The following is a 22,289-nucleotide window of genomic DNA, read 5'->3' as shown; positions in this document are numbered from 1 at the left end:
CTTTTAAAGTCATATAGTGATGAACTGATTAGGAAGTTATGCACCAATATCTTATGCTGTTTTAAAATGAATGCAGATAAAATAGGTTTATCCCGCGGTACATATACCATTGGAATGATATATACGGTTCCTTTCATAATAATTGGTAAAATCCACTGATAAGTCAAATACCGAAGCGAGTATCACATTACTGGAATCAATCAAAAATAGATTTGGAAAATTAACTGGTTATGTACAATAATGGATTACTCTTCTGCAAAATTTTTGTGAAAGCTACGTTTACAACCTTAATTGATGGTGATGCTACTATATGCGTAATGGATATATTCGAACTATTGAAAAATGTCATTCCAGTCCATATGGAACTGTTTCTTTTGCTAGAACAAGATATTGAGCAACGAAAAGCTGGGATTTACTATTATGTATTAAATATCATATAATTATGTAGTATTTTTCACACACATAGATAAAAAAAAAGCGCAGAAATTATTACAGATTTATTATATTTTTTGCATTGTAATTAAATAACTTGAAAAGAAAAGGGAGAGAATTACGAAGATTACAACTTAGCTTCAGAAGAATAATGATTAACAACTTCATCGATAGACTTAGCAACATGATCCACGTTATGTTCATTCAAACCGGCAATAGATGCTCTACCAGAAGAAACCATATAAATAGCATGTTCTTCTTCTAATCTTTTGACCATATCAGCTGTCAACCCAGTGAATGAAAACATACCAGTTTGACTAACAATATGATCCCAATTACCTGGAGTCCCCAATTCGTTCAGTTTGTCTCTCAATGAATGTCTCATCTTAATAATCCTACTAGACATTGTAACCATATCTTTATGCCATTGGTTGGTCATATTCTCATCATTTAAAATCTGGGCAACAATTTTAGCACCATAAGCGGGAGGATTTGAAATTTCACTTCTAACAATCTTATTCAATTGAGAACTTAAAGCAGCCTTAACCTTTGCAGTTTCATCCTCATTAGATTGTCTTGGTAATACCAAATGGAAACAACCAACACGTTCCCCATACATCCCTACATTCTTAGCAAATGATTGACAAACGAAGATTGGTACATTATCACTCAATTTCTCCACACCTAACCTCACAGCGTATGCATCTTTATTCAAATCACCAGATGCGAACCCTTGATACGCAGAATCGAAAAGAACTAAATGATCTCCCATATTTAACATATCTAAGATATTAGCCCATTGTTCATTAGTTGGATCTAACCCAGTTGGATTATGAGCGCATGCATGTAATACGAAAACGGATCCTCTTGGTGCAGTTTTGATAGCGTTCAAATACCCTTCCATATCGATTGATTTCGTTGCTGCATCCCAATATGGGTATGAATCACATTGTAAATTTTGAGCTTGGAAAATTGCCTGATGGTTTGCCCAAGTTGGTTTTGAGAAATATATTTTCTTTTCAGGGAAGAATTTGGAGATGAATTTAGCAGCGATATGAAGAGCACCTGTTCCTGAAACAGACTGATTGGAAACAATTCTTGATTCTTTGATTGCTATGGAATCGGGACCAAAAAGAATATTACTGGCACCGGTGGTGAATGCGTTTAATCCGGAAATGTTTAGATATTCATGGTTATATGATGGGTCGGAATGGATGGAATGTTCTGCTAATTTGACACTTGGTAAAACCCATGGTTTACCATTATTGTCACGGTAGGCACCAATTCCTAAGTCGACTTTGTGAGATCTGGTATCTTTGGAATATCTTTGTTTGATACCGAAAAGGGCATCTGGAGGTAGTTGTTCGATGTTGTTAAATATAGTGGCGGACATAGTGAGAAACGGATAGATACAATTTAATTCAATTGAAGTACGGGTTGGTTTATGCAAAAGAAATGAAACTAATTGGATCCTTGATTGATTCGTTTCTTCCACTCTTGCCGTTTTTATATAATGAAAGTTGTATTAGTGCTATTCTATCCCTATGTATAGATTTGAAGACTCATCATCTAATGCCGCCCATTTGCAATTTGTGTGTGCATAGAAATTTTTTAATGTGCTCTTAACAAAAAATATTCATGGTGTCGTATTAAGTGATGGATTTGAAATCCAGGAATACCCATTCCGGGTTTCCGGGAAAGCGGCGGCCCTTATTCTGAACGCACACACATATAGGACACACATACGTAGGTTGTGTCTTCTTCAATGAAGAGTTATACCGATTATACGGAGAACTAACAAAATGAGAAAATAAATAACTTTCAAATTAGAATTATTTATCACATGACACATTCTTTGTTTGTGTGATAAATTAATACTTCGAATCGCTAATGGTTGGTAACTGCCAAAAAATAAAAATCTAGACAGGTACTAACGTAAATTGACTATTCTTTTCCAGAAGAGCGTAATAGTATGTTATTATTAAAAAGCCTTATAGTTATGTCTTATTTTCTTCCGCTGTCCGCGCATATGTCCATCATTATTTTAGGGCAATAAGTAGAAACGACAATATTTCGACGGAAAAACTTTATCAAAGCAAGATAGTTCACAATTTGTTTTTGCTTGGTTTCGCTGGCACTTTGTACATATATTTACAGTGATCCAACCTATAATATGTCGACGGTGTGCATACTTGTCTCGCTCTCGTTGTAAATTACAAAACACACACACCAATGAGTTATACCTCTTATTTGGGGAATACAAAGGGGCTTACGCTGCAGGGCACACAATCTACTGTTCTTTCGGTTCTGGAACTCCGTCCAACGGCCGTCCTTCCTTCCTTCCTTCCTTCCTTCTTTGAAATTTTCCGCGGAATTTGCAATTAAGCCACAGTGGCGGTATACCCTCTAAAGTGAAAAATAATGAAAGTTTGCAACACACAGATGCCAAAAACCCCTGGTTATATAAGCAGACAGAAGAAACTCATAAAGTTCTATTACCATTCAAATGTCGACGTACTAACATTTCATAACTAATTAAATAAAAATAAGACATCACTTCACTAGCTAAAAAAAAACATGACAGAACCAGCTCCACCATACAGTAAACTTAATGTCCTTTGCGATATCTACTACGGATTCAGACCAAATAAACCTACATTCTTACCACAAGACTATCCAGACTTAACAGATAAGACTGCCATCGTGACAGGTTCCAATACCGGTATTGGTTTACAAGTAGTGAAACTCTTATATTCCAAGAATTGTAACGTTCTATCAGTCGTTAGAACGAAATCCAAAGGTGACGCAGCACGTGATGAAACCATTGCTGAATTTCCCGCCTCTAAGGGATCCATCACTGTTATTGGTGGTTGTGATTATTTAGATTTGACCACTGTGAAACCAGCTGCTTCTAAAATTAAAGATATTATTGGTGATAAGCCATTGAATTTGATCATTCATAATGCAGCGTTGATGGCTTCAGTCAATACAGCTACGTCGAAACAAGGGTATGAAGCGATGTTCCAAACCAATGTGATGGGATCACAATTGTTACAGCATTTCTTGGATCCTATTTTCTTGAAAAAGGATGATGATTTGAAAAGGATAGTTTGGGTTAGTTCTGGGGCTCACTTGTTAGGGTTTAAAGAATATGGGATTAATTGGGATGATCCAACTTTTGAGAATTGTACTGTGGAAGAAAGACCATCTGCTAATACTTTATATGGACAATCTAAGGCAGCTAATATTTTCCAGGCTAAGGCTTGGGCAAGCAAGAATAAAGAGAAAGTTGATGAAATAGGATGCGTCTCTGTTTCTTGTTATCCAGGAAATTTAAAAACTGATTTACAAAGAGATTGGAATGGTTGGTTAAGAATTCTTAGAAGAAGTTTATTCTGGGACGGTATCTATGGTGCATATTCTGAATTGTATGCTGCGTTGTCCCCAAAATTGACTACTAAGGATCAAGGTGCGTATGTGGTTCCATTTGGGGAAGTCCGTGACCCAAGAGAAGATGTAAAGGTCGGATTGACTAACGGTTCAGATTTGAAACTTTGGGATTGGGTCAATGACAAGATTAAAGAATTTTTTTGAACATCATCTATTGCAAGATTAATGTATGAAGATTGTTATTCTATAGACTTTCTATGACTTCATTGTGCAAGGCATAGAATAAATAAATATAATACCTTTATTTGTAGACAGGACTGGATAGCATTGCATACACACATACGTAAAATATGCCCAGTTGAAGAGATATGGTTGCATAAACCACCTTTGTTGTCAACAAGTTGTTGGCATGGGGGGTTTGAACAGAAAAAAAAATCGAAAGGAGTTCCTTTTTCAATGTACGTAAATTATACCTCGCATTGCTCTACCTACCGTTATTGAATGGTTTCATCTAACCGGGCCGAGCGGGGCCGCTGTACTCCGTAATCCTGCTTATATAATTATGTCAATCTACCACCCCCATAACAACATAATAAGTTTGGTGCGAGGATGAGTCCTCGAGGATTAGCTACTCTTACTAGAATATTTTTCACCCCCAGTATTTTACTTACCTCCTTGACCAAGCAATTATATATAGACATCAACAAATGCTCTAGAAAGTTTATCATTATTTCTTGTCCCTTTTCATTAATATGTAATGGGATGAAGAGACGAACACAAGGATACAAAGAAGCAATACTACCGTAAACATGCCTTTAGTCAAAGATTATACACCAGTTCCATTAGCTAACACAGATTTATTCAAAGCATTAAAAGTGGGTAATACCACAGTCGAACATCGTGTCGTCATGGCACCATTGACCAGAATGAGAGCTCATGCCCCAGGTCATATTCCAAATAAGGATTGGGAAGTTGTGTATTATGATCAACGTTCTAAAAGGAAGGGTACAATGATTATTACTGAAGCTGTTTCCCCATCGGCGCAATCGAGCGGGATTGATAATGCTCCTGGTATTTGGACTCCTGAACAAATTGAACAATGGACTAAGATATTCAACAAAATTCATGAGAACGGGTCTTTCGTTTGGGTACAACTGTGTGCCACGGGTAGACAAGCCTTCCCTGATGCTATGGCCAGAGACGGGTTGCGTTATGATTCCGCATCTGATAATTTATATATGGATGATGAACTGAAGGAAAGGGCAATTAAATCTAACAATCCACAACATGGTATCACCAAGGATGAAATTAAACAATATATTAAGGATTTCGTTCAAGGTACCAAAAATGCTGTCGAAGCGGGTGCAGATGGTGTTGAAATTCATAGTTGCAACGGTTGTTTATTAAATCAATTCTTGGATCCTACTTCTAATCATAGGACTGACGAATATGGTGGTTCCATTGAAAATAGATCTCGTTTCACTTTGGAGGTTATTGACGCATTGATCGAGGCGGTTGGTCCTGAAAGAGTCGGTATTAGATTGTCCCCATGGAATAGATACGCTGGTATGTCTGGTAGTGCTGATCCAACTTTACTGTCCCAATACTGTTACGTGGTAGGTGAACTAGAAAAGAGGGCTAAAGCTGGTAAACGTATTGCTTTTATTCATTTGATCGAACCTCGTGTCACTGATATATTTTTCGATTGTACGGCAGTTCCAGAAGACGATGGTACAAATGATTTCATTTATTCCATTTGGAAGGGTGTAGTCATTAGAGCTGGTATGTTCCCATCTCGTCCTGATTCCATTAAGGCAGCGGTTGCCAATGATCAAACCATGATTGCTGCAGGAAGATATTTCATTTCGACCCCAGATTTGGTAGATCGTCTAGAAAAGGGCCAACCATTGAATAAGTACGATAGAAGTACTTTCTATAGTTTTACTAAGGAAGGTTTTACGGACTATCCAACATATGAGGAAGCTGTAAAATTGGAAAACTCAAACTGAACGTAGTGGTTATATAAAAAATGAAGATAGACTGTAAATACTTCAAAACTGTATACTTTGTTTCAGAAGCAAGGAAAATAAGGTTATCATAAGTTACAATGTTCTTTTCGATTATATATTAGAGGGTGTCTTTATGTCTAATGGTACCATCCTCTATCGGAGGTTACGCTGTGTATGAGTGTAAAGTTAGTTTACTTGAGTTCAGATATATATATATATATATTTATATAATTATCTAGCCCTGAGAAATCTCAGATAAGGGATTTCCATTGGCCCCTAGGTACGGGGGGCTGGGTTGGAGTAAAACCTTGCTGGGGAAAGAAGGGGGGGCGGCTAGACAGGTTTCCAAAAGGTACCCAGCCTGGGGTTGAACCAAATATTTGGGAATAGATTTAGGGGTACAAACGTTTAACCAAAATATTTTTAAGAGGACTAGTAGATAGGTGAGAGACACAATGTTAACTTATATTCAAATTCTATAGACGGGGAAAGGGTGGGGTTGAACTTTTACGTTTGGGTTGGGATAAGGGGTAGAGATGATTTACTTGGTCGTTGAAGGTGAGGGCAAGCCTATTTCTGTTAGGGAGGGCAGAAAATATTCCTACCCCTCGCATGTCTGCCCCCAACCATCCAGAACCCTGTTGTGTGTCAAAGGGCTTAATTTTTTTCGAGTTACCCCCGGACCAAATGGTGGACCAACATTTGTCCCACCTGGGTAAGTGAGTAAGTGTGAGTGCGTTAGGGGGAAGCAACCGGTGATAGATAGATTCTGCATGTATGTAAACTCTACTATAGAGTACAGTACAGTACGTTTAAGGCAATATTACCTACCATCCATAAGCCAAAAACTTTATCAACTAAACAGGTAATAAATAACCTTATCTGGAAACGCAAACGAAATTGAGTCCAGATTCCATTCTTATTGTGTACTTACCAGAATAACCTTCGAAGTTAAATTGCAATTGAACGATCTCTAGAAATAATATAAATCTTTGTTTGTTAATATCTGAGGAGCTTTCACCATTAAGAAAAGAAAATATATAGTTAAGCAAACGATAATGCCAAAACATACTAAGACAGCCATACTATCAGTATACGATAAAACTGGTCTATTGGATTTAGCCAAAGGATTGGTGGAAAACAACGTTCGTATACTGGCATCAGGTGGAACAGCTCAATTGGTCCGTGAAGCTGGATTCCCAGTAGATGATGTTTCCTCCATTACTCATGCTCCAGAAATGTTAGGTGGCAGAGTGAAAACTTTACATCCTGCTATACATGGTGGTATCTTGGCAAGAAATTTGGAAAGTGATGAAAACGATTTGAGAGCTCAAAATATTGAAAAAGTGGATTTCGTCATTTGTAACCTTTATCCATTTAAAGAAACTGTTTCCAAGATAGGTGTGACAGTCCCTGAAGCCGTAGAGGAGATAGATATCGGAGGTGTCACTTTACTTAGAGCAGCAGCTAAAAATCATACAAGGGTAACTATATTATCTGATCCAAATGATTATTCTGTATTCTTGTCTGAATTGAACTCTAATGGTGAAATCTCACAAGAATTAAGAAATAGATTAGCTTTGAAAGCCTTTGAACGTACTGCAGATTATGATGCAACCATTTCAGATTTCTTTAGAAAGCAATATTCGGAGAATAAGGCACAATTACCATTACGTTACGGTGCAAATCCTCATCAAAAACCTGCTCAAGCTTATATTACTCAAGAAGAAGAATTACCATTCAAAGTCCTTTGTGGTACTCCTGGTTATATAAATTTATTAGACGCTTTCAATTCATGGCCATTAGTGAAAGAATTGTCTGCATCTTTAAATTTACCAGCTGCTGCATCTTTCAAACATGTTTCACCTGCTGGTGCAGCTGTAGGTGTGCCAATGACCGAAGTAGAAAAACAAGTTTATTGCGTATCTGATATTAAAGATTTATCACCTTTAGCATGCGCTTATGCAAGAGCTCGTGGTGCTGATAGAATGTCATCATTCGGTGACTTTATTGCTTTATCAAATATCGTAGATGTCCCCACTGCAAGGATCATTTCGAAAGAAGTATCAGATGGTGTCATTGCTCCAGGTTATGAACCTGAAGCTTTAGAAATTTTATCGAAAAAGAAAAACGGGAAATATTGTATCTTACAAGTGGATCCAAATTACGTTCCAGATTGTATGGAATCTAGACAAGTTTATGGTATTACATTACAACAGAAAAGAAATGATGCTATCATAAATAAATCTTCATTTAAGGAAATTGTCTCTGCAAATCAATCATTACCTGAACAAGCTATAATTGATTTGACTGTAGCTACATTAGCATTGAAATATACTCAATCAAATTCTGTCTGTTATGCTAAAAATGGTATGGTCATTGGGTTAGGTGCTGGTCAACAATCAAGAATCCATTGCACAAGATTAGCTGGTGACAAAGCTGATAATTGGTGGCTAAGACAGCATCCCAAAGTATTAGATTTCAAATGGGCTAAAGGTACAAAGAGACCAGATAAATCAAATGTAATTGATTTATTCGTTACAGGACAAATTCCAGAAGATGAACCGGAAAAGACAGACTATGAAAGTAAATTTGAACAAGTACCTATACCATTTACTAAAGAAGAAAGAAAGGAATGGTTGAGCAAACTAAATAACGTATCATTATCATCAGATGCATTCTTCCCATTCCCTGATAATATCTATAGAGCAGCTAAATCAGGTGTTAAATTCATTGCAGCTCCAACTGGTTCCGTTATGGATAAAGTCGTTCTAAATGCGGCTGATTCATTTGATATGGTATATGTAGAGAATCCAATTCGTTTATTCCATCATTGATCGAGCGGCATTTTTCATCTTTATGAGCGAGAAATATATTACTTCATCCTTTCGACTTTTTTTGGTTTAATAATAACCACCAATATAATAGAGATTAAATTACTTAATAAACTTTATACTCTAAATTACGCCTTGTAAAATAGCCTAGAATTGTTTGCTTTCCGGATGTACATAGGGCAAAGTTTGTAGAAGTTTATAATCTTATTCATTGCGCGATATGAATTAGCATCAATTGCAGAATAACACAGCATCCAAAGAAAGGGAACATTTGTTGATTAAATTTCAAACCTGTGAGATACTTCAATGACTATCCAAAATAAACAGTAGTTTTGTTTTCACAAGAGAAAAATTAATGGGATGTTTACAAATTACTGCCCAATGTATAACTAAAAGAAATATATAAATATAATATAAAATGTCAGCGGTATGGTTTTACCCAAATGATAATAGACCAACTAGGATCTTCATAGTGTTTAGGAATATACCGCGGTGAAATGACAACAAAGATGACCGAACTCAATCTACGATACATCTACTCCCGAAAAAGATGATATAACATAGAGATTTCAAGATCATGCATCTCACTTTATCTAAAAAATTTGACTCGTCAACGGGGCTGCTTCTGTCTCATCCATGTAAGTAATGGCAACAACCACAAAAAAGTCCTTCTCCAAAGGGAAAAGATCTTCTCGAATATTAACGACTCAAAACCCTAATTAGATTAGAGGAGAAGTATAACATTCATGGGTTCCTTGAGACTTTGCCTCTCGAGCGCTGAACTGTTAGGAGACAAATTAGGAAAAGTTAAGCAACAATAGCAAGGAGCTATACGTGTGGGTTTGACATGAATGCCAAATATCCACACAACCCCTCTTTCCTGTACTATCAACCTAACACGAGCCTATGGGTTACTTTTAAATTGTAACAGGAAAAACATACTTTAGAAGAAGGTGGAAATTTTATGAATCAAACAATATGCCATGTGTGTGTCTTTATATAGTTTTTCATTTTGAGAGAAAATTTCGCGTAATTGAAAAAAAAAATGATTCAACGAATTATGTATTACCCGGAAGTTGACCTGTGTACTGGCTAATTTTATAGGGTTATTTAATATAGAACGAAAGTGTCACACAATCTATTCTCGAATATAACATTAATGCAATATAGAACACTCTTTGGATAGCTATTTACATTTTACTTAATTGATGATAATATGCCATTATGATCTATGTTCTCACTAGACTACATTCAACTTACTGTATCCTTTCACCGGTTCAGCACAGCATATACACTTAGTAGTTCCTCTTCTTCCTATAGCTAACCGACACTCGTCGCAAATTGTCAGACAATTACAAGGCCAAAGAACAATTCTTCTCCTATGACGTTTACATAAAACACAAGTCAAATCTAACTCCTCTTCATCGTCATCGTCGTCACTGAAGCTAAACAGGTCTTCGTCTTGTGATGGCTCTTTTGTACTTTGCGTTCTTCTTTCATGTATTATTTCATTTAGAATAGTTTTGTTTGCTAGTTCCCAGTAACTCGTTCTTGTTAGTCTTTTATCATATTGGAAAGTATATTTCATAATAGACCACATTGATAAATACCAGTTTAAATCTGGAGCTTCAAAACTATCATCTACAGGAACAAGTAAATCAAAGATCCTTGATTCTTCTTCAATAGATTCGGACAGTATTTCTTCTTCCTTTGCACTGTCTACGCCATCCTCATCTTCTGATCGTGGATCATTTATAGGAGGATTATAATCAGGGGATGTGTCAGTGTCTGGAAGTAAATATTTATCGGGGTCATGAACACACAATTTATCAGTTTTCAAAACCCTTGTCATAAACATTGCATAGTTATTATCAGTGATTAAATTGTTCAAATCATAGTGTTTCGAATGTGTTCTTCTCTTACCTTCAGCTCTTCGCTTTTTCATCTCCAATGTAGACCCATATATCATGAGGTTAGTTCGACTAATAATTACTGAACAACATAAACTAATTAACATTACAAGCATCGCAGTCGGAGAAGAAAAAATGGAACTTTCGACATCAGGTATAATGGTATCATAATCTTCGGGATTTGAGTTTACTTCATTCAGATAACCACTTATTATATATGAATGTTCTTGTAATGGTGAATGTATTTCCGGATCCTGGCGTGGGAATTCGTCGATATCGTTTCCATCACATAAAAACGTTGCAAATTTGAATAGTGTTAGTTCAATGTTTTCTTCTCCAGTAAGGTTTAATAGTTTAAACATATGCATGTATTTAAATATAGAATTCTTATCTTTGTTAGTGATATATCGGAAGGAATGGAAAATAAAAGAAGTAAATATCATTACAACAGAAAGCAGTTTGTTAATCTCCCTTGCTTTGAGGGCAAAGGGGAGGGAATTAAAATTTTTAAGGAAAAAAGGCAAATATACTAAATAAACGGTCGTAGAAAAAATGGAATACTTTTTTCTCATGTTTAATACTTCCACCAAATGAATAATTAGCCGATTCACCAATAATAATGTACAATCAGTTCTTATGAGGAACGAAGTCTCAGGAGTATACTTCTCGTATTTGGCCATAGCCCACAACGAGTAAAATTCAAAACCTAACTGGGAAACTCCGAAATTTGGAGTTAGTAATTGACTACTATTCGTTGTGGATGAGTAGAATACTTCAACTCCATGGGACAAGCATAAAATATAATATAACCCTCCGAAAAATGATTCAAAGCTAGCTCCGAATAAGGATTCGTAAACTTGTAGTATGCAAGAACGCATATAAAAGACAGATATTCCACAGGTCAATGGTACCAAAGCTAATAAATGTAACGATATCCTGGACCACGCTGGTAGATTAATTTGCTTGATATTCGATTTCATCACGGGGATGTTTTTAAGACGATCAATGACAGCGTTAATGACAATCATATGAGGGAGCACATAGAGCATAAACCAAGCAAAAAATTCTGAGCTCGATGGGAAAGGAGGATTTTTGTCTATAAGTTTTATAGTAACATTGGTTGTGTCTACCTTGTTTGTTATGTTCGCCATGTGTGCCAGATTTGTCACGTTTGTAACATTTGTCATTCTTGCCATGTTTACTATTTTTGCAATATTTGTGGTATCCGATATATTAAGATATTTACTACCTGATAGGCTATATGAAGCATATTGTGTAGTGTTCCATAATCTAAAATAGGAGAAGAACGTTGAATTGTATAACATGTTACACGACTATGAATATTAGTCCCTTGTGGACAATCGTTTCGACGTAATGGTTGAAAGGCCTTCAAAACGCACCTTAAAATTGGCAGTCGTGTAAACAGCTTGGTCTGAACTGATGGGGTGTTTAATGGAAATACAGCTTTTTAGTTAAAAAGTCGCATTACACATATGGGTGTTTCAAAAAGTAGGATATGGCTGTCAATGGTATATAATAGGCAAATCCTTTAATTGGTTTCTTGTAATTCGAAGTTCCAACCCATTATTCTCCAGACAGTAAAGTTTACATATACCAGGTATAACACATGTTGGACCAGTTTTTGGACCATACAGAACCAATGTTGACTTGAGCGAAAAAAGGGGTAACCCGGAGAGAGTTATTTTACCCTTATCTCTAATCGTTTACCCTCTCGAAAAACAAGAAAAAAAAAAAAGAGATATCTTATTTTGGTGGCGGGAGCGCCCAAATATCCCGCCTCTTAAATTAAACGTCTATGCCTCTGTAAATTATGTGTAGTGCTAACCTAAAAAATAAGGTCTGAAGAAGAAAATTGGTTTTTAATTCCTGTAACATTTGACAGGCCCTGGAAAACCAAAAACTTTGCCCTAAATCTTACCTTTTACAAATTTTTCAAATTTTTCACTTTTTTCTCACCGATGCAACATTGGTTCTGTATAGTCCAAAAACTGGTCCAACATGTGTTACACCTGGGTACTGTCTTATAAATTTTAAGACAGAGAAATTCCGGAAGAACAATTTATTTAGTTTCTGTTCTTCAAAATTAGGTAATATGAATTTAAAAAATAATATTCTTTTTTTTCGACATATTGCTCATGAGGAAAAGAAATAAGTCCCTCTCATATATATATTATTGCCCACTATAGTAAAACCCTTGTCATTATTTCGTATTCAAGCAATATCTAAGATATATGCCAAAGTCCTTGATTTAAATAAGTCTATTAAACAAGAGGCGCTAGTAATCAGGTGTCCTATGATAAGATAACTTATGTCATTATCGGATAAATGATCAATAATACCATTTTCAGGTATATGCTACCAATACCATCTGTTTTAGACGTATTTATTAGTAACTAACTGAAATTACTCAGGTTATGTCTTGCTTTTGTTATTAGAGGAAAGAGTTGAAAATGCATTAGTATGTCAACTCACTTCCGAATCCATAACCACCATATATATATACGATAACCTTGAGAAAGCGTGTGACTGACCCAGGACTAAGTTAAATACGTGGCTCAAATGATGCTCTCCCTTGTGTACGACCTCATCGTTATCCACCCATATGAATAAACGCCTGAACAGACTTCAACGAGCTAAGCCTTTACTGCAGCCAATTATGTTAAATAAAAAGCGTACATTGAACTAAGTTCAGAAATTAGTTCTACTGAACAGTGCCATCGAAGAAGTATCTAATGCTACTTTCAAGCACTCCAATGAAGATTCAGATAATAAATCGCATTATATACTCTATAGGGCTGATGGGACCAATGCTTACATTTTCTACTTCTCTTTCCCCTTCATAGAAAAGATCTACATTCTGGTTTAATTCAAATAATGAAAAAAAAAGTTGTTTGTTAAAAGTTATAAAATTATTAAGGATAAATAAATTGAGTTATGAAGCTGCACCTTGATATTAAAGTAATAACACTTTGTTGCAAAATTCTTCCACTCTTGATATAATTAATAACGAACAGCTTATTTTCTGTATCTCCACAAAGATAAAGTGTTGTGCTTCTTCCAGATCTTACTTCTACCAGATTTGGTGTTGTTGTATCTGTGACCCTTGTTGATACCTCTGGATTTCTTACCAGTAGCAGTCAAACCTCTGTTTTCACGGTGCTTGTGAACTGGGTTACAGATCCAGTTGTAACGAGCATCTCTTCTGATAGCCTTGTGAGATGGATCAATTAAGATAACTTCAAAGTATTTGTAAGTAGAATCTTGGTTAACCCAGTAAGAGTTCAAGACTCTCAAGTTAGCAGCACGACGACCGACTCTTTCTTCAGCAGTAGCTCTTAAAGCTCTTTGGTATTTCAATTCGTTAACACCTTGGTTGGTTGGCTTACCGTAAGTAGCACCCTTTGGAACAGGTCTCTTTCTGTTACCTCTTCTAACTCTAACACGGTAAATAACGAAACCTTGCTTGGCCTTGTAACCTAATCTTCTAGCCTTGTCTGGTCTAGATGGTCTAGAAGCTCTGTGAATAACATTCTTTTGTCTATATTCCCAAACTCTGACTCTTTGCAAGAATCTTAGGACATCAGATTGTTTCTTTCTTTGCAATTCTTCCAAATACTTGTAAGCACCCATTGTTGATTGATAGTCGTGTGGTTTTTTATTAAGTGTTAATCGAACCAAAATAATTCGTAAAGAATAAAGCTTTTTAAGTATTAATAATGGGAAACGTATGGAGAAGAACCAACTTCCTTCAGATTTTGTATTTAAATAAGGCTATTAACCCATTTCCCAAATGGCGGCTTCAAGAAAATTCTATTTTCTGCGTTGTTTTCTTTGGGTTGAAATTTCATCGCGTTGCTTGGATTGAAAACTTTTTTGCGTTCCCGTTCTGAAATTTTCACAACACACCTAATTACCCGTGCCGAGAGTTTCGTAATAATTGTAGATATTTGTTTAGGGTTCCTTTTATGGTAAGGCACTTCAATTGATGAGGACACTTAACGTGAAGTAGGTAGAATAAGATGCAGCTGCGTCAACAACAACCTCCTGGAATGCAGCCTAACAGAAAACAAAATCCAGAAAATGCGCGCTTGTCTTGGACCATAAACAATGCCCATACTGCTCTATTTATGAATATTAGTCAGTTTAACACTAATGTTAATAGCCCGTAAAGGTAGGAGGACATCCCTAAGTACTGTAGCTTAGAAACATTTCCTGTGAAAGTATTTTGAACATATATTATTTATTATGGTGCTGCTTTTGCATTAAAAATTCCTGATCGCTGGAACGTCTCTATTTTGGACTATCAGGGAGAAAATGATTGAATAACGGATAGTTTCATATCTTTACGTTCTCAACATTGCCCACAAAGGAAAAAGAATGAAGGACAATAAATCTTTACATCCCCTTGAGAAGATCGAGGATATGTATTCATATTATTTCTGAAAAGTCGCGCATTAAAGCTTGATACTAAACTCTACATTCTTAAGAACCAATCTACTGTAAACAAAGGCTTGCCGGAGAGGGTATACTGATGATACAGATAAAAGAGATGTGCTCTTATCTGTCGAGTTTTCCACATATGCTATTACCACGCGCAATAAACATTCTAGTTTTTTAGGGGAGACCTCGGCGGCGGATAGTTTATTTATACCCAAATAGCCGCTGAGCTGACCAACAAAGAAATAAAAGCGAGATAAGACATAATATTATACCGTAAGATATAGATTTGCCACCGAATAAAGATATGCTCCAGGGCACCAGTAATTACCTAGCTCAATTCCACTAGTAAATACCTAGCTCAAGTTCAACTTGTTGTATCTTATCCGAGGATGACATTGTCCAATCATACAAATACAGAATCATCAAATAACTCTTCTAGTAGATCAAAGAGGAGTGATGAATCCCCAGTTCTTCAACTATGCCGAGAGATGATGGCTGATATATGTACTATTGGAGAATCTATTAAAGTCTTTGATGATGATGTAAAGTTTCTAACCGAGGCCATTTGTGATGAGTTTGGAAGATACAATTTTTTTGATAATAGTTTAAAGGAAACATTCTTCTCTGTCGTTACAGAGCAGCCCCATAAACAACCTGCCATTGGTATTTTAGTAATAGTTAATTNNGACTTCGTAAAAAAAAAAGAAGGTCGGGAGGGGATATTAATTGTAATAATTTCTTTATTGAAACTTCAAGAAAACATCGATGACTCGCTTGATTCGAATCAAAAGTCTGGGACAAAAGGTACCGGTTGCTGGAATATTATCAAACTAATAACAAGGTTTTTAGCCTTAATATCTTTTACTTTGGATCCAAAGGAAATAATATCCATTTATGAGGCGTTATTCCAAATTTCTATCGATCTGAAGGTATCATGCTACCCAGAGAGAAACCCATTATCTGAAGCCATCTATGTCAACTTACTGTTAAACATTCCATATTTCTTCTATTTTAATCACTTTCGAGAGGATCTTATGATGGATATTATTCAACTATTAACTTTCGTCGAAAAAAATTTCAAAACCGAAACTCAAACTCAAACTCTTAAACTGTTGAAGGTATTTTCATATCTTGGTGCCTTTGAAACGCTATTGCTCGATATTACCCTTCAAAATGTAGTAAACGCATTGAAAGGTGGATTGAGAGAGCTCGACGATTTATTTATTAGCTTAGATCATCTTTTACCCAGTGAAATAAATAGATTAGATAATTTTCCAAACTTGAAGTATCCATGTGCTAGTACCATTTCATCGAGTAATTTCATTCAAAATAGGGGATCAATTGATTATATGTGGAAATTACCAAGAATGCATTTTAGGATTTATGTTCCAAATGATGATATTGACTTTGAAACGGTTGTTCCAATTACTACGTATGCAGGTCAATTACTAAATGATATTATTATTGACGTTGTAGAAAGCATTGAATATAATAGAAAAGAGGTCGCAAAACAAGTGCTTACTTTAGACATATTTTTCAAGAAAGGGATCTTTACAGCTCCAGGGGAAGATATGAACAAATTAAAGGAAGCGTATGAGGAAGTTCCATCAACATCTACGTTTAAAATTGAAGACTTAGTTATCGAAACTATATTAAGTCTCGTGTTTAAACTTCCAGATACACCACAACCACTGGTATATTATTATAGTTTATTAGTTGAGATTTGTCAAATTTCTCCTATTGCAATTGCACCGGTCTTTGGAAGAGCTTTTCGTTATTTTTACAATAATATTGAAGGGTTAGATGCTGAACTTCAATTAAGATACTTAGACTGGTTCACACTACAAATCAGTAACTTTAACTTCGATTGGAAGTGGAATGAATGGACTGACTACTTTTACAAATACGAAAAATCATTTTATAACCCCAAGGTGAATTTTGTCAAAAATCTAATTAAGAAAGCTATTCGGTCGACTTCCAATACTACGATCGTAGAAGCTAAATTACCTGAGCTTTTCAAACCTTACGCAAATGCGGGTCTTGTATCAGAAAAAGAATTACATGAGTATTATCAATCTTTTTTTTCTCACTTCAAAGTCGCCATCAGCGATATTAAAGCTAATGATCTTTATTTTCTTCAAGAAAACGTCCCTTTTGAAACTCAGGTACGTGATATTTTGAAATATATGCATAAACCCAATAACCAAAGAGATATGGATGAGCTTCAAGGTATATTGGACGAAATCAGAACAAGATATCAATCAATGATTCGAGAGATGGACGAGTTTATTGTCGTACTATTAACCCAGTGCGTGACATATTCAGGGAATAGATCCTTATCGCATTCGAACAAGTACATAAATGATCTGCAGCAAGATTTACATATAGCCCTAAGCGATCTAAATTTGTCAACGTGTACAAAAGAGTTTATTATGATTGAATCCATTTTACGTTTTTGGAATAATAATTCTCAGACAGGTTTCTTGGTCGTTGATGCCTTCAGATATAGTGGATTGGTAAGCTCTAAAGCAGTAATTGATTTTGTATTAAAGAGTTATAATGGTAAGATCTATGGACTGACAGATGACACAGCAATAGAATGTATTTTTAGGACATTAACAAGAGGGCGTATTACACGAGTCAACAATTTTCTTGGGGCCCAGTATGTTTTCCAAAAGCTATACTCAGTTTTGTTCGAAACAGTTGAAGAGTATGAAAAGAGAGGATATATCAGCATAGAGGTATTGCCTACATTTGATTCATCTTTGTACGTAGATTCTTTTGAAAAATGGAATATCAAGTGGAAATATAATCAAACGATGTTACTTATGAAAAGTATTATCAGGAGATATGCAAGCAACTTGAGTAACGATGCTAAGGTGATCAAAAAACCTATTCAAGACAGCAATTTACATGAGCACACTAAACAAGAAATATTACGATGGTTAACTGAAATTTCTAGAAACTGTTTCTGACTTAGAATTCCACTAATGTTTATAATTTAGCTAATATTCATAAAATCCATGGTTTAATAGCGCTTACGATGAGAGAGAAACTGAAGACGGGCCTTTATACAAATCTATATATTCGTCCTAAACAAACATGTAAACACTGAACAAGCTAAATATATGATATACTGTCTGTAAGCATAGCTAAGATGATTAATCATTTATTTCTCTCTCGGCCTTGTTTTACCCAAAGTCATGATTGGTTTATCCCTGTAAGATATACATTTACCTAAATGCAGGAGATATATATAAAACAGTGTTTCTTATATGAGTGCTAGCCAGCTCAAAATAATACTACAAGGGAATGTTTTTTTGCTGTTAAAGCTACAATGTTGATGTGATACGAAAAGTAAAGGTTAAATGTTCACACGCGTGAATTTCACTTTTTAAAGAAACCAGACGCGAAACCTTTGAAAAATGAAATATCAATTATGTATACTATCAATAAGTTAACACCAAAATTATCATAAATATATCTAACGATCCATAAATACATTAATTCATCAAAACCTTCTTTCAACTACATCTTCTTCAAACAAGTCCTCGTATATTAAGGGATATCCACAAAAGTTAATTTTTACGCTAGACAGACAAAATAAAAGATGTTAAAAATGAATGGGGAAAAAAAGAGATTTTTTGACGATGAGCTAGATTCCTCAGAAGATGCCAAAGTAAATTTTGACCAATCCCTTCAAAATAGTGAATCATTTCTATTCAGCGAGAATAGCATATCAAAGCAAGAAGATAATGACCAGTCAAATATCCCTACTATCGAAATACCTTCAGATCCTAAAGATGAATTCATCGCTGACTTAAGAAGTGTCATACCCGAAATGTCTCTTCCAGTAGCTGAAGAATTATATGAGAGGTTTCATAAATCTGAAGATAACATTTCAAACGCTCTCACATATTATTTTGAAAACTATAATGATACTAATTCACTGAAAACACAAGAGCTGCCATCATCACCTTTCTCATCTAGAAGTTCAACCAGGAACTCATCTGTTAACTCATCTTCCCATGAGGGAAGTCCAGTCACGCATAAAAGAGGGAAAGGCTATGGGTTTAGAAGAGAAAAACGCTTAAAAGCTAATATTCAATGGAAGAGGTTTGTCGGTGCCTTACAAGTTACATGTATGGCAACGAGACCTACTGTTAGGCCCTTAAAATATGGCTCCGAACTAAGCTTCACTAAATCAGTATCTAATTTATCACCATCTAAACTATATGATTCTTATGGAAGAAGGAAAACTAAGATGTCAAATTATGTCAGAGTTTTCGATTCTCAATTAAATAGAGAAATTGGAAGAGTACCTGAAGATATTGCACAAATTGTGTATCCATTGATAGGAAAAAATGAAATAAGTTTTGAGGCCACTTTGATATTTTGTGATAATAAGCGTTTGAGTATAGGTGACACTTTCGTAGTTCAATTAGATTGTTTTCTTACATCTGCAATTTTCGAAGAGAAGAAACCGGATAAGAAACCTACTACAAATCATTCCGCCAATGAATGGGGAAATAGCAGGAAAACAATTGTAGAGACAGATGAAGAATTACAAAATCGTTCAAGAATGGTAGCCTTAATCTCCCTTTTCGATAAGTTAAAGATAAACCCGGTTACAGATGAAAATGCCATTTTAGAGAAACTTAATAGTGGAATCGATGACCAAGGAGAAGTTATAGACTTAGAAGATGACAAAAGTTTCAATGAATTAATGTCACAAGATTATGAAGAACAAGGCATGACGCAACATCATGAAGATTCTATGAATTTGAACCAGCTGAAAACATTCTATAATGCCGCCCAATCGTTAGAATCCTTGAAGAATCTCCCAGAAACTGAACCATCTAAGGACGTGTTTAAACTGGATTTAAGACGTTATCAGAAACAAGGTTTGACTTGGATGTTAAGAAGAGAACGTGAATTTGCCAAAGCAGCATCTGATGGTAAAGATCCCGAAATCGATGGTAATTTAATGAATCCCCTTTGGAAACAATTCAAATGGCCTAAGGATATGTCATGGGCAGCTCAAAAATTATCAGGAAGTAGCATTCTAGTTGATTCTGATATATTTTTTTATGCTAATTTACATACTGGAGAATTTTCTGTCAATAAGCCAGTTTTGAAAACTATGATGAAAGGTGGTCTATTATCTGATGAAATGGGGTTGGGTAAAACTGTTTCTACTTTGTCATTGATTCTTACATGCCCACATGATAGCGATGTTGTCGACAAAACTCTTTTCAAAGAAGACAATGATGATGAGATCATTGGTAAATCGGTTAAAAAACCATATGCATCTAGAACAACATTGATTGTTGTTCCAATGTCATTATTAAATCAATGGAGTTCAGAATTTACAAAGGCAAATAACTCTCCTGATATGCGTAGTGAAATATATTATGGAGGCAATGTAAGTAGTCTTAAGAAGCTTTTAACAGCTACAGGTAATCCACCAACAGTAGTTATAACGACATATGGTATTGTTCAAAGTGAATGGCTTAAACTGTCGAAGACGAAGATGAACTCCGGTGATATACAAGCATCGACCGGTTTGTTTTCTGTTGATTTTTACCGTGTTGTAATTGATGAAGGCCACACAATTAGAAATAGAACTACTGCCACATCGAAGGCAATTATGGAATTGACAAGCAAATGTAGGTGGATATTAACAGGTACTCCAATTATCAATAGGTTGGATGATTTATACAGTATGGTAAAATTTTTACAGTTAGAACCATGGTCACAAATTAGTTATTGGAAAATGTTTGTCTCTACACCTTTCGAAAATAAGAACTTTAGGCAGGCGTTTGATGTCGTTAATGCTATTTTAGAACCCGTCTTATTGAGGCGTACCAAACAAATGAAAGATATAGATGGTAAACCATTAGTCGAACTGCCGCCAAAAGAAATCGTTGTTGAAAGAATTAAATTAAATAAGACACAAAATGCAGTCTACAAATATTTACTAAATAGAGCTGAAAGTTCTGTTCAATCTGGTTTAGCACGTGGTGATTTACTGAAGAAATACTCCACAATTCTGGTACATATTCTTAGATTAAGACAGGTATGCTGTGATGTAGCCTTACTAGGTGCTCAAGATGAAAATGATGAAGATTTGTCCCAAGGCAATAAGATAGTAAATGATTCTAAAGAACTAGATGATTTAATAGCACAAACAAATAAAGAAAATCAATCTGGCGGATTCACTGAAGAAGAGTTGGCTAAGGCAATTGCAGACATCCAGCAAAAATATGAAAATAGTGAGAAGTTTAGATCGTTAGAATGCTCAATATGCACGACGGAACCTATTAATGTAGAAAACGTTGTTTTTACTGAATGTGGTCATCCATTTTGTGAAAACTGTTTGGATGAATATTTTGCGTTCCAATCGCAAAAGAAACTGGATTTCAATTGCCCTAATTGTCGTGAAGGCATAAGTCCCAGTCGTTTGTTGACTCTGTATAAAGACGAATCACAAAGTTTATTATTGAAACATTATGACAATGATCCCAAATCTGCGAAAGTCGGTGCTTTATTGAACCATTTGAAATTACTTCAAGATACATCGGCTGGTGAACAAGTTGTTGTATTTTCCCAATTCTCATCTTATCTTGACATATTAGAACGTGAACTTACTGAGGCTCTTCCAGCTGATTCATCAAAAGTGTACAAGTTTGATGGACGTTTATCGTTAAAAGAACGTAGTGTAGTGCTTCAAGATTTCCAAGTTAAAGACCTGAGCCGCCAAAAGATTCTTCTACTTTCTTTAAAGGCCGGTGGTGTCGGTCTAAACCTGACTTGTGCATCGCAGGCCTATATGATGGATCCTTGGTGGTCTCCCAGTATGGAGGATCAAGCTATTGACAGAATCCATAGAATTGGACAAACAAATAATGTCAAAGTGGTGAGGTTCATAGTTGAAAATAGTATTGAAGAAAAAATGTTACGTATTCAAGAAAGGAAAAGAACTATCGGTGAAGCTATGGATGCTGATGAAGATGAAAGAAGAAAGAGGAGAATTGAGGAAATTAAAATGTTATTTGAATAGAGATTTATTTTACGAACAATTTTACTGTACTTACAGTTATATAAGTATTTATAAAGTCTTGGATTATATTATTAGAGTATTTATCTTTCGATAATAGTTCAATAAGGTCACACTCCCGTAAAACTTCAAGTAATTTCCATATCAAGCCACTGTATAAAGGTTTAATTTCTCTGCACCCTGTATATGCCGT

The 22,289-nt window shown here is 35.4% G+C and overlaps 8 protein-coding genes across 8 annotated transcripts; 5 read left to right on the top strand and 3 right to left on the bottom strand.

Moving 5' to 3' along the window:
• Window positions 1-559: 559 nt before the first annotated feature.
• Window positions 560-1,825, bottom strand: AAT2 (aspartate transaminase AAT2; the record flags this gene model as incomplete). Its single annotated transcript, XM_003670202.1, has 1 exon — window positions 560-1,825. The coding sequence occupies one exon, from the start codon at window positions 1,823-1,825 to the stop codon at window positions 560-562; it is 1,266 nt and encodes a 421-aa protein (XP_003670250.1).
• Window positions 1,826-3,009: 1,184 nt separating this feature from the next.
• On the top strand, window positions 3,010-4,026 carry NDAI0E01900 (uncharacterized protein; the record flags this gene model as incomplete). The annotated part of the gene is made up of 1 exon (XM_003670201.1): window positions 3,010-4,026. One exon carries the CDS (start codon window positions 3,010-3,012, stop codon window positions 4,024-4,026), a length of 1,017 nt encoding a protein of 338 aa, XP_003670249.1.
• Window positions 4,027-4,631: 605 nt separating this feature from the next.
• Window positions 4,632-5,831, top strand: NDAI0E01890 (alkene reductase; the record flags this gene model as incomplete). Its single annotated transcript, XM_003670200.1, has 1 exon — window positions 4,632-5,831. One exon carries the CDS (start codon window positions 4,632-4,634, stop codon window positions 5,829-5,831), a length of 1,200 nt encoding a protein of 399 aa, XP_003670248.1.
• A 1,058-nt stretch (window positions 5,832-6,889) lies between these two features.
• On the top strand, window positions 6,890-8,668 carry NDAI0E01880 (uncharacterized protein; the record flags this gene model as incomplete). Its single annotated transcript, XM_003670199.1, has 1 exon — window positions 6,890-8,668. The coding sequence occupies one exon, from the start codon at window positions 6,890-6,892 to the stop codon at window positions 8,666-8,668; it is 1,779 nt and encodes a 592-aa protein (XP_003670247.1).
• Window positions 8,669-9,905: 1,237 nt separating this feature from the next.
• NDAI0E01870 (uncharacterized protein) lies at window positions 9,906-11,900 on the bottom strand (the record flags this gene model as incomplete). The annotated part of the gene is made up of 1 exon (XM_003670198.1): window positions 9,906-11,900. The coding sequence occupies one exon, from the start codon at window positions 11,898-11,900 to the stop codon at window positions 9,906-9,908; it is 1,995 nt and encodes a 664-aa protein (XP_003670246.1).
• Window positions 11,901-13,611: 1,711 nt separating this feature from the next.
• On the bottom strand, window positions 13,612-14,226 carry RPL15A (60S ribosomal protein eL15; the record flags this gene model as incomplete). The annotated part of the gene is made up of 1 exon (XM_003670197.1): window positions 13,612-14,226. One exon carries the CDS (start codon window positions 14,224-14,226, stop codon window positions 13,612-13,614), a length of 615 nt encoding a protein of 204 aa, XP_003670245.1.
• A 1,199-nt stretch (window positions 14,227-15,425) lies between these two features.
• NDAI0E01850 (uncharacterized protein) lies at window positions 15,426-18,011 on the top strand (the record flags this gene model as incomplete). The annotated part of the gene is made up of 1 exon (XM_003670196.1): window positions 15,426-18,011. The coding sequence occupies one exon, from the start codon at window positions 15,426-15,428 to the stop codon at window positions 18,009-18,011; it is 2,586 nt and encodes an 861-aa protein (XP_003670244.1).
• Window positions 18,012-18,646: 635 nt separating this feature from the next.
• RAD5 (DNA helicase RAD5) lies at window positions 18,647-22,099 on the top strand (the record flags this gene model as incomplete). Its single annotated transcript, XM_003670195.1, has 1 exon — window positions 18,647-22,099. One exon carries the CDS (start codon window positions 18,647-18,649, stop codon window positions 22,097-22,099), a length of 3,453 nt encoding a protein of 1,150 aa, XP_003670243.1.
• Window positions 22,100-22,289: the final 190 nt, after the last annotated feature.

Source organism: Naumovozyma dairenensis, chromosome 5 (assembly GCF_000227115.2).
Source record: "Naumovozyma dairenensis CBS 421 chromosome 5, complete genome".
In the NCBI taxonomy this organism is placed as follows: domain Eukaryota; kingdom Fungi; phylum Ascomycota; class Saccharomycetes; order Saccharomycetales; family Saccharomycetaceae; genus Naumovozyma; species Naumovozyma dairenensis.
Note: the sequence above shows the minus strand (reverse complement) of the source record. Positions and strands in the feature narration are given on the sequence as shown.